This window comes from Eptesicus fuscus, chromosome 13, assembly GCF_027574615.1.
Source record: "Eptesicus fuscus isolate TK198812 chromosome 13, DD_ASM_mEF_20220401, whole genome shotgun sequence".
In the NCBI taxonomy this organism is placed as follows: Eukaryota; Metazoa; Chordata; class Mammalia; order Chiroptera; family Vespertilionidae; genus Eptesicus; species Eptesicus fuscus.
The window spans coordinates 79,839,174-79,862,878 of NC_072485.1; the positions used below are offsets into that span (position 1 = coordinate 79,839,174).

At 41.2% G+C, this 23,705-nt stretch overlaps 1 protein-coding gene across 1 annotated transcript in view; it reads left to right on the forward strand.

Moving 5' to 3' along the window:
- Positions 1 to 1,904: 1,904 nt before the first annotated feature.
- The window catches only part of MAJIN (membrane anchored junction protein), a 30,883-nt gene continuing 9,082 nt past the window's right edge, over positions 1,905 to 23,705 (forward strand). The window contains exons 1-5 of the mRNA XM_028135905.2: positions 1,905 to 2,015; positions 12,351 to 12,468; positions 20,519 to 20,564; positions 22,231 to 22,306; positions 22,484 to 22,609. Of these exons, the coding sequence (XP_027991706.2) occupies positions 12,368 to 12,468; positions 20,519 to 20,564; positions 22,231 to 22,306; positions 22,484 to 22,609 (349 nt within the window). The 5' untranslated portion in view covers positions 1,905 to 2,015; positions 12,351 to 12,367. The remainder of the gene's footprint in view (positions 2,016 to 12,350; positions 12,469 to 20,518; positions 20,565 to 22,230; positions 22,307 to 22,483; positions 22,610 to 23,705) is intronic.

Consider the following 23,705-nt stretch of genomic DNA (forward strand, 5'->3'; position numbering starts at 1 on the left):
GTCTGGTGATTATTCACTTGACTAATGATAGATGAGAAGTTTTCTTACAGACCCTGGAAACTGGAGGATGAAACAGGCCTGTAAAAGACCAAACGCCTCGGCGCCCAGATGGGCCCGTGACTCAAAGAAACGAAAAACATTTTACGAACAGACCCATGACACGTTTTTTATTTGGTTGCTGCACCCGAACCCTGACCCTGACCCCTTCCTGGAGTTTTCCTCAGGAATACTGACCACTCTCAGGTCCCAGGAACGGGCTGAGTTGTTGGTAACATCATAGAACCGTGGTTGGCAAACTGCGGCTCGCGAGCCACATGCGGCTCTTTGGCCCTTTGAGTGTGGCTCTTCCACAAAATACCACGGCCTGGGCGAGTCTATTTTGAAGAAGTGGCGTTAGAAGAAGTTTAAGCTTAAAAAATTTGGCTCTCAAAAGAAATTTCAATCGTTGTACTGTTGATATTTGGCTCTGTTGACTAATGAGTTTGCCGACCACTGACCTAAGTAAAAGAAGTATGTATCTATCATTTTACTTTTTATCCAATCCCAGACATTTCCCCCCACTTTGCTTTCTTCTGCCTCTCTAATCTTGCACCAATGCATTTCATGTAGCTCATGTCCAATCGGTTGAGATTCTGCTTCCTGGCAATTGTCGACAGTTTGGCTCAAATAAACTCATAAAAATTCTTTATAGGTTTGAATGTTTTTACCTTAACATTAGGCAGAGGAAAGGTGGGCAGCTAAGGTGGAGGCGGGAGAATGCAGGACTATAGGGATAAGAGGCCTCCACGGGATATCTCCCAAATTGGCAGGCTCGTTATCAAGAAGGCAGTACACCCAACACCTCCAGCCCTGCCCAGCCAAATGTGGGACCGAATTGAACGGAATCAATAATTCACAGTATAGTCAGAATCTGATCATTGAAAGTGGGAGGGAAGGTGCTCAGAGTTGGAATCACATAGGCCTCTGTTCAAGCCTTTGTGCCTCCACAATTTGCTCCCATTCTCCTCTTTATTTTATTTATGATAGCTCTAGCCAGTTTGGCTCAGTGGATAGAGCATTGGCCTGCGGGCTGAAGGGTCCTAGGTTCCATTCCAGTCAAGGGCACATGCCTAGGTGTGGGCTCCATCCCCAGCAGGGGTCTGCAGGAGGCAGCTGATCAATGATTCTCTCTCATCATTGATGTTTCTTTTTTAAAAATATATTTTTATTGATTTCAGAGAGGAAGGGAGACCGCAACCCAGGCATGTGCCCTTGGCCAGAATCGAATCTGGGACCCTTCAGTCCACAGGCTGATGTTCTATCCACTGAGCCAAACCGGCTAGGGCTCATTATTGATGTTTCTACCTCTCCCTTCCTCTCTGAAATCGATAAAGATACATTTTAATACTTTATTTGGGAGAGAGAGAGAGAAAAAAAAAACAACACTGGTTGATTCTTGTATATGCCCTGACCAGAATCGAAACCACAACCTTGAAGTATCGGACGATGCTCTGCACTGAGCTAGCTGCCTGGCCAGGGCTCCAGACCTCTCTAAAACTGGGATATTCACGGCTGCTTCACTGGTGTGGCGCAGCAGTGAGGACTAAAGGAGAGCGTGTACCGGAAGTGCCTGCGCTATGCTCCACACACTGTAGGGGCTCTGCAGCGGACAGTTCCGGACCTGACTACGCCAGGCAGGAAGACGGCGAGAAATGAACAATCGGTGCACACGCCTGGGGAACCGCTGAAAGGCGCCTGCGCATCTCAGCTCCTACAGGTGGGGCTGGGTTGCTCTTGGTCTCCACCTCGCGCGACCCTTGACCCCTGGACGCACGCACACACGCATGCACGCACGCAACGTTGCAACCCTGTGCGCTTGCGCCCGGTGGGTGGGGTGAGGCAGCACATCTGCGCGTGCGCCGGAGTTCTGGCGGGCTTGTGCCACAGGCAGAGGGCGCGGGCGGTCGCCCGAGTGGGCCCTGTAACTCCCGCTTCGTTCGAGGTCGACGCCCGCCATTTACAGAGACCATTCCTTAGTGAGTACTCCTGCCGAGGCCACCTTTATGCGGTGCGAAGAGCCCTTAGTGTTCGAGAAGGAGTCTGGTTGGGTCTGGGAGGTCCTTGGGTGTGAGTAACGGCCCCCGTGGCCTGGTGCTCCCTTCCCGTTCGTTGCTTCTTGATCCCCCAGGGAGATTTCCGGCCCGGCCCAACCCCACCACTCCGCAGCCGCCCCCTGATGTAACCTTCCCAGCCCTTGGACCCCTTTGGCCGCCCAGCACACCCTGTGCCCAACCGCAGGGCCTAGCCATCATGGAGGAGGCCTGGTGCTCCGGCTGCGGGCCCGGGTGGAGGAGGTGGGCGGGGCGTGGGGCCGGCACGGGGCGCGATGGCGGCTGTGGGCCTTAGCCAAGTGCCGGCCTCTGCGGGTCCGTTGAATCCCCTTCCACAGGCCAGTGAGAAACTCGGTGGAGATCCTCGCCCACCTCTCTGGCCAGATCTCAGGGACCGATCTTGCTGCCGGGCCACACCCACGGGGAAATGCTGCTCCTGGCAGAGCTCCAGCCTCCCCCAGCTCCGCACACCTCACCCTCTTTAAAAAACTTCCCTGATAACCAAAGTGTTTATTTTGATCTATCCCCACCCTTATCCCAGGCTTAGCAGTTACCATGTAAACAAGTCTTCCCTTGATTTATTTCTTGTCACATCATGTCTTCTTTTTTTTGTTTTGTTTTGTTTTTTTTGTTTCGTGAATCCTCACTGGACGATATTTTTTCCCATTGACTTTTATTTATTTATTATTATTATTTTTTAAAATATATTTTATTGATTTTTCACAGAGAGGAAGGGAGAAGGATAGAGAGCTAGAAACATCGATGAGAGAGAAACATCGACCAGCTGCCTCCTGCACACCCCCCACCGGGATGTGCCCACAACCAAGGTACATGCCCTTGACCGGAATCGAACCCGGGACCTTTCAATCCGCAGGCCAATGCTCTATCCACTGAGCCAAACCGGTTTCGGCTCCATTGACTTTTAGAGAGTGGAACGGAAGGAGAGAGGGATGGAGGGAGAGAGAAAGAAACATCAGTGTGAGAGAAACAGGCACATGAATTGGTTGCCTCCCACACGCCACAGGATGGAACATACTACCACCCAGGTACCCCAGGCTTGGTTCAGTGGATAGAGTGCCGGCCCTCAGACCGAAGAGTCCCAGTTGGATTCTGGGTATCTACCTCGGCTGCAGGCTGGATAATCACCCACCGCCCTGGTCAGGGCTGGTGCGAGGGACAACTAATCAATGTGTCTCTCCTACATGGATGTTTCTCTCTCTGTCTCTCCCGCTCCCTTCCACTCTCTAAAAAATCAATGGAAAAATAACCTCCTGTGAGGATTAACAACAACAAAAACTTACTTTCTGAGGCTCCTTTTTAAAAGTGCTGAGTTTATGTTTTATCCTAGTTCAGACAGCTTGGAATGATCCTTGTCTGTCCCTTACCCCATCCAGTTACCAGATCACGAGTAGACATCATGCTAGACCTTTTCCAAACTAGTCCACTTCTCTTCATCTACACTTTCGTCATTGTAGACCAGGCTACTATCAGTTTCTGCCTGGAACTGCAGGAGTCTCCTCGCTGGTTCCTTTTCATCTGCTCTTGTTCTGGGTTATTCCCACATTACCACCAGAGGGGTTCTAACTCAGAGCTATGTGATCATGTCCTTTCTTCTATTGCTTTTAGGACAGACTCCTTCCTATTGCTCTTAGGATAGACAGGTGATGAGTCTTATAGAAAAGGTCTTCATTCCTTCTCTACCTATGCTTTCTCTTTAAATGATCTCATCTGTTCCAACAGCTCCAAATGCCACCTAAATACTGATGATTCAAACTTATATTTCCAACCCTTGCACACTAGGGAACACCCCCTCCCCCCCTTAGCATATTCACTGGGATGTCTAATAGGCCTCTCAGACTTAACCAAAACAGAACTATTGGTTTTTCTCTGCAAATCTCTTTCCCTAATATCCTCCCCCATCTCAGGAAAGGGTCTGTACCAATATCCACCTCATAGCAAGGGCCAAAGTCAAGTGACATCCTTGATTCTCACATGTAATCCATCAGTCTAAACCAGTGGTCGGCAAACTGCGGCTCGAGAGCCACATGCGGCTCTTTGGCCCCTTGAGTATAGCTCTTCCACAAAATACCACCTGCGGTGCGATTGAAACTTCGTGGCCCATGCGCAGAAGTCTGTTTTTGGCTCTCAAAAGAAATTTAAATTGTTGTACTGTTGGTATTTGGCTCTGTTGGCTAATGAGTTTGCCGACCACTGGTCTAAACTATGCCTCAAATTCAAGTATTCAGTAACTACTAAGATCCCAAAGTCCAAACAAACCAGCAATATCTTTCTCCTAGACAGAAGCTTCTTAACTGGTCTTTTTGCTTGTCCTCTTACAGTTCGTCTTCCTCTCTGCAGTCAGAGTGTTATTCCTAAGCATAAATCATTTCACTCCTTTTTATAAAATCCTTTACATAAAATCTGAGTTCTTTGTAATGGTCTATAGGCCTTATGTGATCTAGCTCCTGCCTGTCTCTCTGACTTCATCTTTCTCTACTCTTCATTTTCTATGTTCTAGTCTCACTGACCTTTCCGTCCATCAACTCACCTATCACAGGGCATCTGTGCTTGCTGTTTTTTTCTGCTTGGGATGTTTTTTTCCTTGACTTTGCATATTAGCTGGTCACACTTCACTACTATAAAACCCTATTTTATTTTCTTCATAGTACTTGAAGTACTTCAAATTACATTTATTTATTTATATGTTTACTAGAGGCTAGTGCACGAAATTCGTGCACGGGTAGGGTCCCTAGGCATAGCCAGTGAGCAGGGCTGATCGGGGCCTTCCCACTGCTGGCTGGGGCCTTCCTTCGTTCCGTGCCACCCCCTGGTGGTCAGCACACATCAGAACGAGTGATCCGTCTCCTGGTCGAACTCTTGAGGGGACACTTTGCATATTAGCCTTTTATATATATAGATGGTTTTTCTCCATATCTCCTGCAGTGTAAGCCCTTAAAGATGGGAACATGTTTCTCTTTTTACCAAATTCATCAGTGCTCAGTACAGTGCCTGATACAGAATAGAGCCTGAGGCTCTGAAATGTGTGGTGATTGACTCATTTGCAGTCTTATCTCATAGAACTGTCCTTACTGTCCACTATGTTTCAGGTTACTAGTCTCTTTTGAAAATGCCATGCTGCTCCCAACTGAGGACTTTTGCATCTTTATTTGTGCATTCCTGAGTCATACTCATCCTTCAGATAGGAGTCACTTAGAGTGGGCTTCTCAGACTTCCATTCTAGGTTAGGATACGCTAACATGTCCCATCCATATCACCCTATCCTTTTTTATAGTAGTTATTACAGTTAAAATTATGTATAAGCTCTTTTTAGGCAGGAAATAAGTTTTTGATTTTTTTTTAACTCAGAAAAGCTTTTTACTCACAGTTATGGTTTATTATATTGAATGGATATAGATTGAAAATATCAAAAGAAAGAGGAGCATAGGGTTCAGGAGGTGCCAGGCACAAGAGTCTAGTTGTCGTTGCTCAGTAGAATCAAGTGAATAGTACCCAGTTCTCCAAGCAACATTGTGTGACAACATGCATAGAGTCCTGCAGCCAGGGATGCTAACATGAGCCTTGGTGTCTGGGTCTTTTATTAGGAATCAGTCACATAGACCTCTCACATGACTGAACTTAGTCTCTAGCTCTTCCAGAGGGCAAGCTGATAATGCACAGAACAAGGCCCCAGGTAAACCAAGACATGCTAACCAAGCAGGGTATTCCACGGGCTTAGAAGTTATCTCCCAGGATCTGGGAAGGGACTACGTTTTTATTCTTCCCCACTTTATTTCCGGAACTTAGTTTCTGGAAGAACATAGACATATAGGTATAAACTGAAAGTGTTTCATAAATACTAGGCCTTTTTTTTTTTGCTAAAGCCTATTCACAGGCAGATCCCTATGGTTTGATGATCTTTCAAAGTACAGTTTTATGTTTCTTAGTAATAATGCCTGATTTTGTTATTTTAGAGCTATGATTAGGTGGTAAAATAAAAAGAATTGAGGCTAATATTGAGTCTAGGTCAGCTCAAAGGTAATTACATTCTTACCAACCTTTATTCAGCTTCATTTTCTTGCTTTAGCAATACATCTAAGTTTTAGTCTTACATTTGAGGTGTGACCTTGGCCAAATTTGATGTCAGATATATCATTTGTAAGCCTGGAGAAATACAACTCTACCTCCCTAATATTGCACCATATTTCTTTTAAAGTTAGTAAAATATTTCAAATTTCCTGTGTGAAATTTCCTCTTTTTATATAAAAATAATTTAGTTTTCTTATTAACTTAATTTCTTCAGAATCTGCCATGTTTCATGCCAAGAACAAAGCTGTATATTTTAATTTTTATTTACTTATTTAGAAAAACACCTTTTGCCATTTCTAATATATGTATTTTTTTATTTATTTCAGAGAAGAAGGGAGAGGGAGAGAAAGATAGAAACATCAATGATGAGAGAGAATCATTGATCAGCATGCCCCCTGTTAGGGATCAAGCCTGCAACCCGGGCAAGTGCCCTTGACCATAATCGAAACCGGTACCATTCAGTCCGCAGGCCCATGCTCCATCCTCTGAGCCAAACCAGCTAGGGCCAAAGCTTATATTTTCTATATCTTCTATTATTAAGACTCTTGAGATATGTACATCAAGGACACATAATTTATAGCTCAAAATTGTAAAAGATGTTCCTTTCTCTCTAGCTAAGAATATTCTTTCCACCATTTGCCCTTCTGAAACTACTGTTGATTTCTTTTTAATCTTCTTTCTTACATGTACCGCTTTAGGGCAATTCACTCAGTGGTATCACCAAAAAAAAAAAAATGTCCCTCATTGCTTATAGTTTTACATCCAAATGCTTTTGGAGTTCCTGGGGATGGTAGAATTTCTAGAGTGCTGCAGTGAATTCAATGTAATGTGAATGCTAATAAGTTGATCTTCATGTAACAAGCCACAACGACAAATGGCAGGATGGTGAGATGAGGTACTATTCTATTGCTTTTCCATAATAAAAAGCACAGCCCTGCACCTATTGATGAAAGGTAGTTTTTCCAGTAGCTTTTATGTTAAGATGGAAGTGGGGGACTCTCTTCCCCTCCCCACATGGGAGTCTGGGCTTGTTTCTCAATAAATTTCCATCCTTACCTATAAAAAAAAAAAAAAAGGTAGAAGTAGAAGAGGCACTTCGGTGCAAAGAGAAAATTAGAGGTTGACTTAGACAACTTTCTGGGTCTATGGAGTTGTCCACTAAGGCCTCGGTTTCATTTCAGGGCATCTTCCTACCTCTCTGTTAGGAGGTTTAGATACTCCTTCCTCTAAAACAACAAAACAAAACAAAATCAGACATAGTTCCAAGGGCAAATCTATTCCTGAATAAATGCCAATGACATTTTAAAGATTGTGCTTTACCAGAAAGAGTAGGAAGAAACCTACTGAGAAAGAATGATATCAATAATCATGGAAGTAGCCTTGGCTGGTTTTCTCAGTGGTTACAACATTGGCCCACAGACCAAAGGTTCGCGGGTTTGATTCCTGGTCAAGGGCATGTATCTCGGTTGCAGGTTCCCCGGCCCCATCCCCTGTAGGAGCATGTGCGGGAGGCAACCAATCGATGTATCTCTCTAACGTCAGTATTTCTCTCCCTCCAGTGCTAATCCTGGTTCCATACCGAGTTATGTGGCCTTGTGGAAGTTAACTTTCTTCTTCAGTGAAGCACTTTCCTCTTGTCTCCTCTATAACAAAGGGCATGGTTTGGCTCAGTGGGCGGAGGGTTGGCCTGCAGACTGAAGGGTATGGGGTTCAGTTCTGGTCAAGGGCACATGTCCTGGTTGCGGGCTCAATCCCCAGTAGGGGGGCATGCAGGAAGCAGCTGATCAATGATTTTCATCATTGATGTTTCTATCTCTCCTTCCCCTTCCTCTCTGAAATCAATAAAAATATATTAAATAGAAATAAAACAAAGGGCACTATATAGGCAACCATAGCTCTCTGGTTGGAAATACAGACTTTCAAAGAGTCTGCATCTACTTCAGCAAAGGCAGGCAGACCTCTGAGGTTAGCCATGGACTTTTTTTTTAATCCTCACTCGAGGATATGCTTTTATTGATTTTTAGCGAGAGAGGAAAGGAGAGAGAGAGAGAGAGAGAGAGAGAGAGAGAGAGAGAGAGAGAGAGAAACATTGATGTAAGAGAGAGACATCCATCAGTTACCCCCATATACACCCCATTTGGGGATCAAACCTTTTGGTGCATGGGACGATGCGCCAACCAACTGAGCCTCCAGGACAGGGCTTTAACCATGGACGTTTGAAGGTGTAAGGAGAAGTTGGTCATCTGTCCTCAATCTCAGTTCTAAAACTTGGGTGTTGGATTCATAGTATCAGAGTGATTTCCCTATTTTGTTGCCCATACTCGTTAGTGGTCACAGAGCCCGTCATTTTCATCAGTGAATGTATTTTGGACAAATGCTTATGGAAGTTCTTTTATTCTTTAACACTGGAAGATTGTTCCATCAAATAACACCAGAAAAATTTGGTGACAGTACTTCCTTATTATCATCTCCTTCCACCTCAATAGACAATATAATTATCCTCATATTGGGTTCTGTGCACTGACCCAGATTTTTCTTTATGTGAAACAAATTACTAAAACCTTGAAAAGTCTTTCTAACATCAGTGCCAATGTGTCATTTAAGACTAATTATTGGGTATTTTCAAGGTAAGATTTCTTTTATTGGGATTTGTCAGATCTTGCACTGAGATGAAAGCTAACCAGTTTTCCACTCTTGAATTTGCTTTTCTAGTGAAGCATTAATGGAGAAGCTAATGTTTATATAACACTCTAGAGTTTATCTCATTCAGTGCTCACAACAATTCTAGGAATAGGTGGGATCCCCATCTGTAGATGTAGAAACTGAAGAGGTTGAATGAGTTGTTTAATAACTAGTAAGAGGCAGAGCTAGGACTCAAGCCTTGGTCTTCCAATTCCAAATCTTGTGTCTTCCCCACTATCCCATATTGCCTATAACTTTTCTTCTTTTGTTTTAAAGCCATCATGTTTTGTGATCACCTAAAAATGGCCGAGAGTCTGTCCCTTCAACTACAAGATCCCATCAACTTAATAGTTACAGGGACATAGAGTTGCCATCCATGACTGCAGTCTTCATGTTGGAAAAGAACCTTGTGAAATCTTTGAACCACTTACTACTAGTTGGTGGTGGTTGTGTTGTTTTTTTAAAATATATTTTTATTTTTATAAATAAAAAGAGGAAGGGAGTGGGAGAGAGAGATAGAAACATCAATGATGAGAGAGAATCATTGATCGGCTGCCTCCTGCACTCCCCTACAGGGGATCGAGCCCACAACCCAGGCATGTGCCTTTGGCAGGAATCAAACCTGGGACCCTTCAGTCCAGGCTGATGCTCTATCCACTGAGCAAAACCAGCTAGGGAACTATATGGTTGTTTTTATTATTTATTTATTTATTTATTTATTTTGGTTGTTTTGGATTATTTTGTGTAATCTTTATTTCAAATGAGATAATTCATGTATGGTGTTTGTTTCTGAAGTGGGCAGCCAGCAATTAATAGGAATAGGCCCCAGCTAGAAGAGGGCTGTTTTCACTTCTTTCAGGAGCGCAGTACATGAAGTTTCTTCTCTGGATTGTCCTTTCCAGCAAATGTCCTTAATTTCCTTTGCTCTCATGCCCCAGCCCTCAGTCTGCGGGGATAGATGATTGTATTTTAGAAGAACCCTCTGAATAATTGAAATCTTAATTTTTTGTGACAGCATCCTAAGTCTCACTAGGTGGACTCTGCCTACTTAGAAAAGTCGTCTATAACCAAAAACACCATCAAATCTAGCCTGGGTACCTGCTATGCCTTGGGCATGGAGAATCAGCAAGATTTTTCTCAGGACATGAACAGTATTTCACCTTTGGTAACTTTGCAGTTGGCACCAACTATTTCTCTTTACTTTTGACTGCAATTCTAGTCTAAATAGTCTACTAGGCTCTGGCTCCAACCTCCGGTCATTCTAATCCCAGGCAGCTGAGATCAGACACTGGGATATCTCTTTACTGGCAGTCCCAGGCTTGAACTTTGGAAATTGTGGGAAATTCCATTCTTTGGGCACATAGATCTTCTGGCTCCACCATGTAAGAGTTTTCCCTGCTGAGTAGAAATGGTATCAGTAATATGGAGTAAAGAATAATGAAAATAGCCGAAACCGGTTTGGCTCGGTGGATAGAGCGTCGGCCTGCGGACTTAGGGGTCCCGGGTTCGATTCCGGTCAAGGGCATGTACCTTGGTTGCGGGCACATCCCCAGTGGGGGGTGTGCAGGGGGCAGCTGGTCGATGTTTCTCTCTCATCGATGTTTCGGACTCTCTATCCCTCTCTCTTCCTCTCTGTAAAAAAATCAATAAAATATATTTAAAAAATAAAAAAAAGAATAATGAAAATAGTCCTTTATGTGAGGATAATACTAGTATTTTAGTACTTATAAAATGATTTGATATTTATTATTATTATTATTATTTTTTTTATATTTCTTTATTGATTTCAGAGAGGAAAGGAGAAGGAGAGAGAGATATAGAAACATCAATGATGAGAGAGAATCATCCATCAGCTGCCTCCTGCACGCCCCCCACTGGGGACCGAGCCCGCAACCCAGGCATGTGCCCTTGGCCGGAATCGAACCTGGGACCCTTCAGTCCGCAGGCCGACGCTCTATCCACTGAGCCACGCCGGCTAGGGCTGATATTTATTATTATTTTTCCTTTTTAATAACCCCAGAAAGCAGAGTGGAAAAGTGGTTAAGGTCATCAAGTCTGGATTTATACTGTCTCAGTTTGAATTTCATTTCCAGTATTCAAAGCTATGGAGGTTACTTCATCTCTCAGTGTCTCAGTTTCCTCATCTATCAGATTTAGGCTACTTATCTCATAGGCTTATTGTGAGGATTGAGATAAGAGAACATGAAAAAATTGGTAATAATGATATAAATAAGAAAACCAAAGCCCAGAGAAACTAAGTAATGACATTGGAGCTGAGATTTAAACCTAAATTGTTTTTACTTTGTGCCTGTTCTCTCTACCTCATCTCTGCTTCCTCTGAAATCAATACCTTGCATTGTATAAAGGTAGCTTCAAACTTCGAGAACAATGGACCTCTTACTCTCATTATTTATTATTTCAACTTCTATATGAAGAGACAAAAAGTGCAGGGTTTATTATCTCTATAAAGAAAAAAGAGGCACAGAAAAATCGTAGTGACTTAGAATCACAGTGTGCTTGAATCTTAGCTCTGAGCCCATGCCAGTTGCCTTTTGGAGAAGAGATATGCCATCCTTTTTCCATCTCTTCTCTTTCCAGAGTTTCTGGACTAGGAAAAGTAAATCAAGTAAGTGCTAGGAGGATAGTAGACACTTGTGGCACAGTGCAGTCTCTCAAGTGAAGAGGAAGAGGGATTGAGAGGTAGGGAAGGTGAGGCTCTCCTCAGCATCATTGGGAAACGTTAGTGTACCTCCTTATTTGCTGCACTGGCTGTGGCAGGGAGGTGTGTTCCTCTCTTAACTGCATGGACAGTTAATAGCAGAGGTCTTCCTAGTTTTGCCACTTACTGGTATATCGTTTAGATTATTTTACTTGACCCCTGTTCACATTGGCCTAGAGCCGTGGTCGGCAAACTGCGGCTCGCGAGCCACATGCGGCTCTTTGGCCCCTTGAGTGTGGCTCTTCCACAAAATACCATGGCCTGGGCAAGTCTGTTTTGAAGAAGTGGCGTTAGAAGAAGTTTAAGTTTAAAAAATTTGGCTCTCCAAAGAAATTTCAATCATTGTACTGTTGATATTTGGCTCTGTTGACTGATGAGTTTGCCGACCACTGGCCTAGAGAAAGTGAGGACAAGGGCAGAGAATAGATTCAAGAAATAGTTGCAGGTGGATACTTAATCCTAACAAAAACCCTCTGAGTCATCAGATGTTAGAATTAGTCTCAGGGAAGAGAGTGCACAAAGTTGTAAGGTAAACGTGAAAACTTGTTCAGGACTTTTGACTTTAAGTATAGAGATCATCCCAAAACACCCTGTATCCTCCCCATGCAGCTAGGATAATGGTCTGGGTGATGAATATCAGAACTGAGCCTGGGACACAGGCAGTGGTGCTTAGTATTGAACATTTACTTATAAAGAATGCTACAGATGGGGCAAGAGAGTCTTTCCTATCTTTAGCTTTTTAATAATTCTCTTAACATTTCTACTTTATTTAGGCTATTGTTTGGAAGCAATGAGTTTAAAACCCTTCACCTACCCGTTTCCAGAGACAAGATTTCTTCATTCAGGAACAAGTGTGTATAAATTCAAAATCAGATATGGTGACAGCATCAGGTAAATTTAAAGCTAGGAGGGGTAGCCTTTGTAAATCGGTTAATGCATTTTCTCACAGATAATCCCTTCTTTGCCTTCACCCAGACCAGGAGACTGGCTGAATAAGTACTTTGTAGGTCTTTCCCAGGTATTTTATATTCCATATGTTATTACTCATATAAATTCCTAAATTAGTGATGGCATACCTTTGGGGCAGTGGTTCTCAAATTTTTATCTCAGGACCCCTTTGCACTCTTAAAATTATTGAGTATCTCAAAGTTTTTGATTATGTGGATTATAACTGTCAAAACTTATATGAAAATTAAAACAATTAAAATAACATACATACTAATTAAAAAATACATATCTTTAAATTTTTTTAATTGACTTAGAGAGGAATGGAAGGAGAGAGAAAGAGGGACATTGATTTATTGTTCTACATATTTATGCATTCATTGGTTGCTTTTTCTGTGTGCCCTGACCAGGGATTGAACCCGCAACCTTGGCATATGGAGACAATGCTCTAACTAACGATGAGCTACCCGGCCAGGGCCTTATGTCCTTAAATGTTGACAAATAACATTTTATTTAAAATACCTATCTTTAAAAAAAAATTTTTTTTATTGATTTCAGAGCGGAAGTGAGAGGGAGAGAGAGAGAGAAACATCATTAATGAGAGGGAATCATTGATCAGCTGCCTCCTGCATGCCCCCTACTGGAGAGTCCGCAATCCCAGGCACGTGCACAGATCAGGAATCGGAACAGCGATGCTCAACCACAGCCATACCAGCCAGGCTAAAATAACTGTATTTTTTTAAAAATTAATGAGAGCCCTAGCTGGTTTGGCTCAGTAGATAGAGCGTCAGCCTGCAGACCCAAGGGTCCTAGATTTGATTCTGGTCAAGGGCTCATGCCTGGTTTGTGGGCTCGGTCCAACATGCAGGAGGTAGCCAGTCAATGATTCCCTCTCATCATTGATGTTTCTATATCTCTCTCCTGCTCCTTTCCTCTCTGAAATCAATAAAAATTTATTTTAAAAATTAATGAGAAGGTTGGCATTGTTTATATTCCTGGGATTTGCTCCAGAATACAAGGATGGTTCAACATACAAAACCCATCACTATAATATACCACATTAAGCTGCTCTCCCTCCCAGGAGTATGCCCATGCCTTTCTTCCCTCTCAGGCATGCATTTTCTAAACTCTTAGAGTCCCCACAAGTCTTGCAACAGGGGAAGCAATGGGCAGTGGCAGCTCATCCCGGGTTAATCTCCCCCCACACACACACACTTTTTTTTTTAATACTCGGTATTTTTCCATTGATTTTTAGAGAGAGAGAAAGACAAAGAGAAATATTGATATGAGAGAAACATTGATTGGTTGCCTCCTGCATGTGCCCTGACCAGGGCCCGGGCCAGGGAGGAGCCTGCAACCAAGGTATCTGCCCTTTACCCAGGACCCTTTGGTCCACATGTTGGCACTCTATCCACTGAGCCAAACCGGCTAGAGCCCAGGCTAACCCCTTGAACCTGTCTCCAGACCCCCTTTTCTGTGACTTTCCAGTGAGCCAAAGCAGCCCAGCCTAAGCTCATTTTTTTTGTCTATAACCTTTCTAGAGAGCCAAAGTAGCCCTGCCTAGCCCTTTCCTGTTGCTCCTTCTATCCTAATTCCTTCCTTGTTTCACTGTCCCCAGCTTTAATAAACGTATTCTCAAATATATATACAGTATACAGTATATATACCCCACATTAATAGAATGAAGGAGGGAAAACCATATGATCATCTCAATTAATGCAGAAAAAAACATTTGACCAAATTCAGCTTCTTTTTGTGATAAAAACAATAAACTAGAAAATTTCTTCAACATGATAAAGGCCATGTATGAAAAACACATCTAACATCATAGTCAAATACTCATCATACTTAAAAGCTTTTCCCTTAAGATCAGAAATCAGTCAAGGATGCCCACTTCCACCACTTTTATTCAATATAGCAGTGGTCGGCAAACTCATTAGTCAACAGAGCCAAATAACAACAGTACAACGATTGAAATTTCTTTTGAGAGCCAAATTTTTTAAACGTTATACTTCTTTTAACACCACTTCTTCAAAATAGACTCGCCCAGGCCGTGGTATTTTGTGGAAGAGCCACACTCAAGGAGCCAAAGTGCTGCATATGGCTCGTGAGCCGCAGTTTGCCAACCACTGCAATATAGTACTGAAGTTCTAGTTAGAGCAATTAGTCAAAAATATAAAATGCATACAAATTGGAAAGGAAGGAGTGAAACTATCTCTATTTGCAGACAATATGATCTTATATGTAGAAAACCCTAAAGAATCCACATAAAAAACTGTTAGAGCTAATCAATGAATTTAGCAAAGTTGCAGGATACAAAACCATGCAAAAATCAGTTTTATTTGTATACACTAGTAATAGACAATCTGAAAAGAAAATTATCCCATTTACAATAGCATTCAAAAAGAAAAATATAATTAGCAATAAATTTAACCAAGGAAATGTAAGACTTGAACACTGAAAACTACAAAAAAAAAAAAAAAACACAACACAACACAAAAACCACCACACCCTGAAATAAATTGAAGACCCAAATAAATAAAATCTTGTGTTCATGGATTAGAAGACTTAATATCGTTAAGATGACAACAGTACTCAAAGCAATCTATAGATTCAGTGAAACCTTTAACAAAATCTCAATGGCTTTATTTTTTTTTAAGAAATGGAAAGCCCATTCTAAAATCCATATGGATGAAAAAAAAAAAATCCATATGGAATTTCAAGGGACCTCAAATAGCCAAAACAATCTTGAAAAATAGTAAAGTTGGAGGACTCACACTTCCTAATTTATTTATTTAAAGGTATTTTTATTTCAGAGAGGAAGGAAGAGGGAGAGAGAGTTAGAAACATCAGTGATGCCGAAACCGGTTTGGCTCAGTGGATAGAGCGTCGGCCTGCAGACTCAAGGGTCCCAGGTTCGATTCCGGTCAAGGGCATGTACCTTGGTTGCGGGCACATCCTCAGTAGGGGGTGTGCAAGAGGCAGCTGATCGATGTTTCTCTCTCTTCGATGTTTCTAACTCTCTATCCCTCTCTCTTCCTCTCTGTAAAAAATCAATAAAAACACACACACACACACACAAAAACATCAGTGATGAGGGAGAATCACTGTTTGGCTGCCTCCTGCATGGCCCCTGCTGGGGATCGAGCCTGCAACCCCGGGCATGTTCCTTTGACTGAAATTGAACCCAGGACTCTTCAGTTCACAGACTGACTCTATCCACTGAGCCAAACTAGCTAGGGCACACTTCCCAATTTAAAAACTTACTATAGAGCTACAAGTAATAAAAAAAAAATGTGGCACTGACATAGGGACAGACATCCAAACAACAGAATAGAATTGAGAGCCAAGAAATAAACCCTTACATCAATGGTCAATTTATTTTCTAATAGAAAGCCAGGACTATTCAAAGGAGAAAGAATAGTCTCTTTAACAAATTGACTGAAAAGGCTTGATGTCTACGTGCAGAAGAATTAACTTAGACCTTTATTTTATCCAATGTACAAAAGTTAACTAAAAATGGACCAAAGACTTAAATTTAAGAGATAAAACCCTTAGAAGAAAAAATAAGAGCAAATCAGTGTGACTTTGGATTTTACAACGGATATCTAGGCAACAAAATAAATTAGATAAATGAGAATTATTAAATTTTAAAAAATTTTGTACTGAATAACATCAACAGAGTGAAAAGGCAACCCACAGATGGGAGAAAATATTTGCAAATTATATATTCAGGCCCTGGCCAGTGTGGCTCAGTTGGAGCAACTCCCCATGTACTGGAAGGTCACGGGTTCAATTCCTGGTCAGGGCACGTAGCTAGGTTGCTGGTTTGATCTGTTGGGACACGTACAGGAGGCAACTGATCGATGAATCTTTTTCACATAACTGATTAATGAATCTTTTTCACATCCATGCTTCTCTCTTTCTCACTTCCTCTCTAAAATCTAAAGAATAAATAAAATCATGTATCTAGAATATATAAAGAACTACCACCCACAACAAAAAGGGGAACAATCCAATTAAAAAGAGAGCAAAGAACTTTGAATAGATAGTTCTCCAAAGAAGATATACAAGTGACCCATAAGCACATGAAAAGATTTCTGTTATCATTACTCTCGAGGGAAATGCAAATTAAAACCAGAATGAAATACCACTTCACACTTACTAGAATGGCTATAATTTTTTAAAAGTATGTTTTTATTGACCTGGCTGGTTTAGCTCAGTGGATAGAGCCCTGGCCTGTGGACTGAAGGGTTCTGGGTTCTATTCCAGTCAAGGGAACATTCCTGGGTTGTGGTCTCAGTCCCTAGTAGGGGGCGTGCAGGAGGCAGCCAATCCAATGATTCTCATAGATTTTTCTACCTATCCCCTCTTCCTCTCTGAAAACAATAAAAAAATATTTTTTTAAAGTGTGTTTTTATTGATTTTAGAGTGAGAAGAAGGGAGAGGGAGAGATACATCGATGTGGTTACCTTTCGGTACATGGGATGGTGCTAAACAAACTGAGTCACACCAGCCAGGGCTATAATTAAAAAAATCTTTTTCTTCTCTTTTTTTAAGATTTCTTTTTTTTTATTAAGTTATTATATGTGTACATATCTTACTATAATTAAAAAATTTTAAAAGTAAAATAACAGTTCTTGGCAAGGATGTGGAGAAATTGGAATCCTCATATATTGCTGGTGGAAATAAAATGGTGTGGCCATTTTGGAAAACAGTTTGGCAGTTCCTCAAAAAGTTAAGCATATAGCCCGCTGGCCATCCAGCTGGCATGGCTTGGTAGTTGACCATCGACCTATGAACCAGAAGGTCATGGTTCGATTCCCGGTCAGGGCATATGCCTACGTTGTGGGTTCAATCCTCAGTGTGGGGCGTGCAGGAGGCAGCCAATCAATGATTCTCTCTCATCGTTGATGTTTCTCTCCTCCTCCCTTCCTCTCTGAAATAAATAAAAAGAAAAGAAAAAAAGTTAAACATATAATTACCATGTGACCCAGCAATTTCACTCCTAGGTATCTGCCCAAAAGAATTGAAAATGGACTCAAATAGATGCTTTATACAACAATGTTCATAACAGCACTATTCATATTATCCAGAAGGTGGAAACAGCCCAGGTGTCCATTAGTAAGTAAATGGTTAAATAAAATGTGGTTATGTGTGTGGTAAATATATATACAATAGAATATTATTCAGCCATAAGAACAAATTGCAGCCCTAACCTGTTTGATTCGGTGGATAGAGCATCAGTCTGTGGACTAAAGGGTCCCAGGTTCGATTCCGGTCAAGGGCATGTACCTTGGTTGCGGGCACACCCCCAGTAGGGGGTGTGCAAGAGGCAGCTGATCGATGTTTCTCTCTCATCTATGTTTCTAACTCTCCCTCTCCCTTCCTCTCTGTAAAAAAAAAAAAAAAAATCAATAAAAATATATTTAAAAAAAAAAGAATTGCAAAAGGAGTGAAGTTCAGATACATGTACAACATGGATGAACTTTGAAACATTGTGCTAAGAAAATAAGCCAGTAACAAAAGGACAAATGTGTGATTCTACTTCCTGTGAAATATTAGAAGAGGGAAATTCATAGAGACAAAAGTAAATTAGAGGCCACCAGGTTGGATAGAGGGGAGAACTGGGAGCTACTGCTTAATGACTATAATCTTTCTTGGGGGAGATAAGCTTTGGAAGTAGATGGTGGTGATGATTGTACACCATGGGCTGTAAAAGTAATACCGCTGACTCATATACTCAAAAATGGTTAAAATGGCAAGTTTCACATTATATTTTACCACAATTTAAAAATGTATTAATTTTAAAAAATTTATTGGTTTTTAAAAGAGAGGAAAAGAGAGAGACATAGATTTATTGTTCCACTTACTTTTGCATTTATTTCTTGCTTTTTATATTGCCCTGACTTGGGATCAAACCCACAACCTTGGCATACCAGGACAACGCTCTAACCAACTGAGCTATCCTGCCAGAGCTTTTTCTTTCTTTTTTACTGTGGCAGTTTTTCAAAAGTTAATTGCAATGTGGAATCTGAAATTATAATCAATGAACTTTTTAAGCTCTGTTACATTAAAATTCATTGGCCATTCTTGTTCTTTGAATGAATCTTTTACCTAGAATGATTTGTAACATAATGTGTTTCATTGGTCATTTGGAAAACATTGGTTCACTGCCTTATGCAGATCATCCAGATGTCAACACATTTCATTATACAGGCATACCTTGGAGATATTGCGGGTTTGGTTCCAGATCACTGCAATAAAGTGAGCCATGATATTTTTGCAGGTAGTTTTGCTTTGAATTTTCAAAAAAGGCAATGTCTGTAAAGCACAATAAAACAAAACATAGTGAAACAAGATGTACCTATACAATATCAAAATCATATTTGCCTGGCTGGTGTGGCTCAGTGGTTGAGCGTCAACCTATCAACCAAGAGGTCACAGTTTGATTCCAAGTCAGGGCACATGCCCAGGTTGCCGGCTCAATCCCAGTGTGGGGTGTGCAGGAGGCAGCCAATCAATGATTCTCTCGCATCATTGATGTTTCTCTCTCTCTCTCACTTCTCTAAAATCAATAAAAATATATTTTTAAAAATCATATTTAATATTACTACCAGCCTCATCATAAAAATGTTTAAAGTATTTGGAATCTGCCAACCTCATAGTGGTGGACAAAAGTTTTCCAAAGTGCAAAGTTTTGCTTCAAATCCCAAAATTTATCATTGACAACAAATACTTAAGTTTATAAGCTCACTGTTCATTTTTGAGAAAATGTTCATATTACCAAGTCTGAATAACAACCATAGTTTGTGTCAACTGATCATTCGAATAAAATACTGTTCCAAAAAATCTGAAGAACAGAATAAACTGGTGAATATACTAGAATCAGGGGCATAGAAAGGAGTGGGCTGACAATTCTCTGGGGGAAGAGGGTGTGGGGAGTGCGGGAAAAGATTGGACAAAAATCTTACACCTATGGATGAGGACGAGGGGAGGGTAAGGGCATGGGGCGGGGTGGGAACCGGGTGGAGGGGAGCTATAGGGGGAAAAAGGAACAACTGTAATAATCTGAACAATAAAGATTTATTAAAAAAGAGTAACAACACTTTCAAAATAAAATACTGTTCCATGAAAAGAGCAGCTAGTTCAGTTTTCAGCTAAATTGCACAAGTGGTTGGTTTTATTTCAGACAACTGATATTTCTCTAGGCCGAAGTGCTTTATGCATGCTTCCCACTTTATCACATAATAGTAAAAAGACATGTAATCAAGGGTTGAGATTTTAACAAATGATTACACTTTTATTGCTTCCTCAAGGATATTAAATGAAACTAGATTTTTTCCCTGTGTGGCAGTAATGATTACTACAACTGCTAGTATGGTTAAGTGCAATTGGCTAAGACACCAGCAGTTTTGCTCACCATTGTTTTTGCACTAAAGATTACAAATCAGATGTTAGCACAGTGACAAAGGCAAGTAAATTTTAATATTGTTATGAAAATGATGTTTGCCTTTGGAAACCCCTTGAAAGGGTCTTGAGAACCCCTATATATGAGTACAAATGGTCTAACAGATTTGTACTTTCACAGTGGGAATTTCAGGTCTTGGCAAGTTAGTGGAGATATTTTGGTATATAGCCTTGTACTAATTCTCAGACCACACTCCTAGGTGATCACTTCCTCCCATGAGCACTGGGTCAGCACATGCAATTGTTATTTAGTCACTAGAGGCCCGATGCACGAAATTCGTGCAACAGTAGGCCTTTCTTCCCCCTGCTGCCAGCACCGGTTTCCCTCTGGCACCCAGGACCCGGGCTTCCTTTGAAGCCCCAGCTTCATCCGGAAGGTCATCAAGACGGACGTCTGGTCTAATTAGCATATTACGCTTTTATTATTATAGCTGTTTCTTTAGCTCAGTGGCAGTGTCATTTTTGCTCTACTGTCTACTGTCTCCAGAACTTTCCCTGGCTTATCTTTTGTTTGCTTACTTTCTAGAGGAGAAGATATAGAAAATAAGGAAGTCATCATCCAGGAGCTGGAGGTAGGGAAAAAAGCTGACAACTTCTGGGAAAGTTCTTTAAGCCGAAAGTGTGTCCATGTCCAAATTTTAATTATTTCTCACCAACTGAGTCACAACCTCCACTTGATTACTTGGCTTCTCCCTGCCACATTTCCTCTGCAAAGAAATTTTACTGTTTTTCCAGGGTAGTTAAAGCCTGTATTCTTTCTCAGTTTTCCTAGTTGAAGTGTCAGCACCTTTGAGGCTGAGGGTTTTGTTTCTACCAGAGTTCCCAGCCATGGGCAGCTTTCTTTTGTGGCAGCTGGCATAGAGAAAGCTTCCGGAGAAATGGAAGGACCGCCGCCTTCCAGGGCTCTGGGAAACCTCACCATCCCAACCACTGCCTGGTACTTGACGTCCAGGAAGTTCAACTGTAAATACAGAGACAAGGCTGCTGTGTCTTCATTTTAATTGAAACATTTTCCATTGCTTTATTCCCATTTCATTTTCATTCCTTTTCTACTCAGCTCCTCTAGATTGAGGTTTTCCCACAGGAAGAAGACTGAGCAGGTGGACATTTTTGTAAATTGGTAAAAGCACTGGGCAAGGGGTTAGAGTTATGGGAACTGGTTCTGGATTCCAGTCCTGGCTGAGCCACTAATTAGCTGTGTGACCCTCAGCAAATCATTTATCTCTCTGGGTCTTGATTGCCTCATTGATAAACTAAGAGTTTTAAAGTAGTTTATTCTCTTCTAACTTCTCAGCTCAGTGATTTATGACTATTGTGGTTTATGAAGACATATGCTGCCACATTTTAAAGAATTCAAATATAATTAACCCTTTGCACTCGCTTGCTTTTTTCTCGAGCTGCTACCGATGCTAATCGTGTCGAGTCACACTCGACATCTGAGTGCAAAAGGTTAAATACATAAACACAATACTCGATGAAACAAAAAATTTGAGTCATAGCCTTAAAGATACTTGTGGCTCTTTAGCTAAGTGTTGGAAGATACATTAGGATCTTGCAGGACCTCAGAGAGATTGTTATAAATGGCAATATAGGACGATGACAATTTTTTGCTTATTTTAATTGTGAGTAGAGCAGAATTTATTTCACTTTGCTTCAGTTAACAGGGCAGAGAAGAGCTCAAGGGAGCATAGTAAAGTGGAGAGAGCATAGATTTTAGAGCCAGTCAAACCTGGATTTGAATTCCAGTTCTGCTTCACAGCCTGATTTTAGGCAAGTGACCTACCTTCTCTGAATGTTTCCTTGTCAGTGAGGAATGCTTATTTTCAAGATTATGGCAAGGATTAGAAATAGATGTGTGCAATGCCTGCCACATAGTAGCTTAATAAATGGTAGCTAGAGAGCATTTATATATATATTTATAATCATATTAAAGTTTTCAAAGTGATTTTTATACGTTCTCTTTTGCTCTCATTTGTTTTGAGGCAGATGTTATTCTCTTTCATTCATTTAGGAAATATTTATTAATAGGTAGTATAGCCTAATTGTTAAGAGTAAGCTCTGGAATCCCACGGCCTGGATTCATATCTTGGCTTCACCATTACTTGCTATGTAACCTTGAATAAGTCATTTTACCTCTTTTTGTCTTAGTTTTTTCATCTATAAAATGGGGATAATAGAAATGTCTTATCTCATAGAGTTTTTGAGTATTAAATTAATTAAAAGCATGTCATTTTCCAGGATTCTATTCGTGTGGTCTTGGGAAATTTGGACAGTCTGCAGCCATTTGCTACGGAACACTTTGTTGTATTTCCCTGTATCCTTTCATTTCTGGATGGGAATGAACTACAATTCACATTGTAGATTCAAATGGAAGAATAAACCCATAGACAGTTTAGAAGGTTGGTCAGGGAAAGGAGAAAAAGTCATCACTAAAATAGTACTCAGGGATTCGTATTGACTTCTTTCCTCACTCCTTAGCACCATTTCCCAGATAAAAGCAAATGGGAGAGAGTGTCCCACTTGAAATTCAAAAATGGCGAAATCGTGTTGATCCCCTATCCATTTGTTTTGACACTGTACGTGGAGCTGAAATGGTTTAATGAAAGCCTGTCATCTGGTAAGTAGAATGATGGCAGTGTGGGTGGTGGAGAAGAAAAAGGGGAAGGTTGAACTTGGCATGGTTAGTAGTATAAGTTGAATATGGCAAAATGGTCAGTCAGACTGGGCCCCAATACCACCCAGTGTAGAGATCAGGAGCATGTGCTCCAACCCAGAATGCCTAGTTCAAATCCTGGTGGCCTTGCCACTTAATCTGAGTGACCTTCAACAAATTTCCTTTTTTTTTTTAATCCTCACCCAAGGATATGTTTTTTTAAAATTAATTTTTAGATAAATTTCTTTTTTTTAAAAAATATACTTTATTGATTTTTTACAGAGAGGAAGGGAGAGAGATAGAAAGCTAGAAACATGGATGAGAGAGAAACATCGATCAGCTGCCTCCTGCACACCCCCTACTGGGGATGTGCCCGCAACCAAGGTACATGCCCTTGACCGGAATCGAACCTGGGACCTTTCAGTCCACAGGCTGACGCTCTATCCACTGAGCCAAACCGGTTTTGGCTAGATAAATTTCTTAATCTTTCTGTGCCTTTTCTTGTGAAATGGTGAATAATAATAATAGTACTTATCTCATTGAGTTGTTAAAACCATAAAATATATAAATATTGGAGGTTGGAAAGTAAGTACACAGTCTGACAGTAATCACTCAGTGAGAGAACCTATTATATGAAGACTTTCTTCCATTTTATTTTTTTTTATTATTATTATTTTTATATATATATTTTATTGATTTTTTTACAGAGAGGAAGGGAAAGGGATAGAGAGTTAGAAACATCGATGAGAGAGAAACATCGATCAGCTGCCTCCTGCACACCCCCTACTGGGGATGTGCCCGCAACCAAGGTACATGCCCTTGACTGGAATCGAACCCGGGACCCTTGAGTCCGCAGGCCGATGCTCTATCCACTGAGCCAAACCAGCCAGGGTGACTTTCTTCCATTTTAGAGGCTTCAGTAACTTTCACCTTAGTAGTATCTTAAAGTAGTATCTCCTAATTTTTAATCTAAGTCATCACTATTTTTACTTATAATGGGACAAGTAGACACCTGCAAGTTTGATTAGGAAAAGCGTGCAAAGGTCTTGCCTCAAATTAT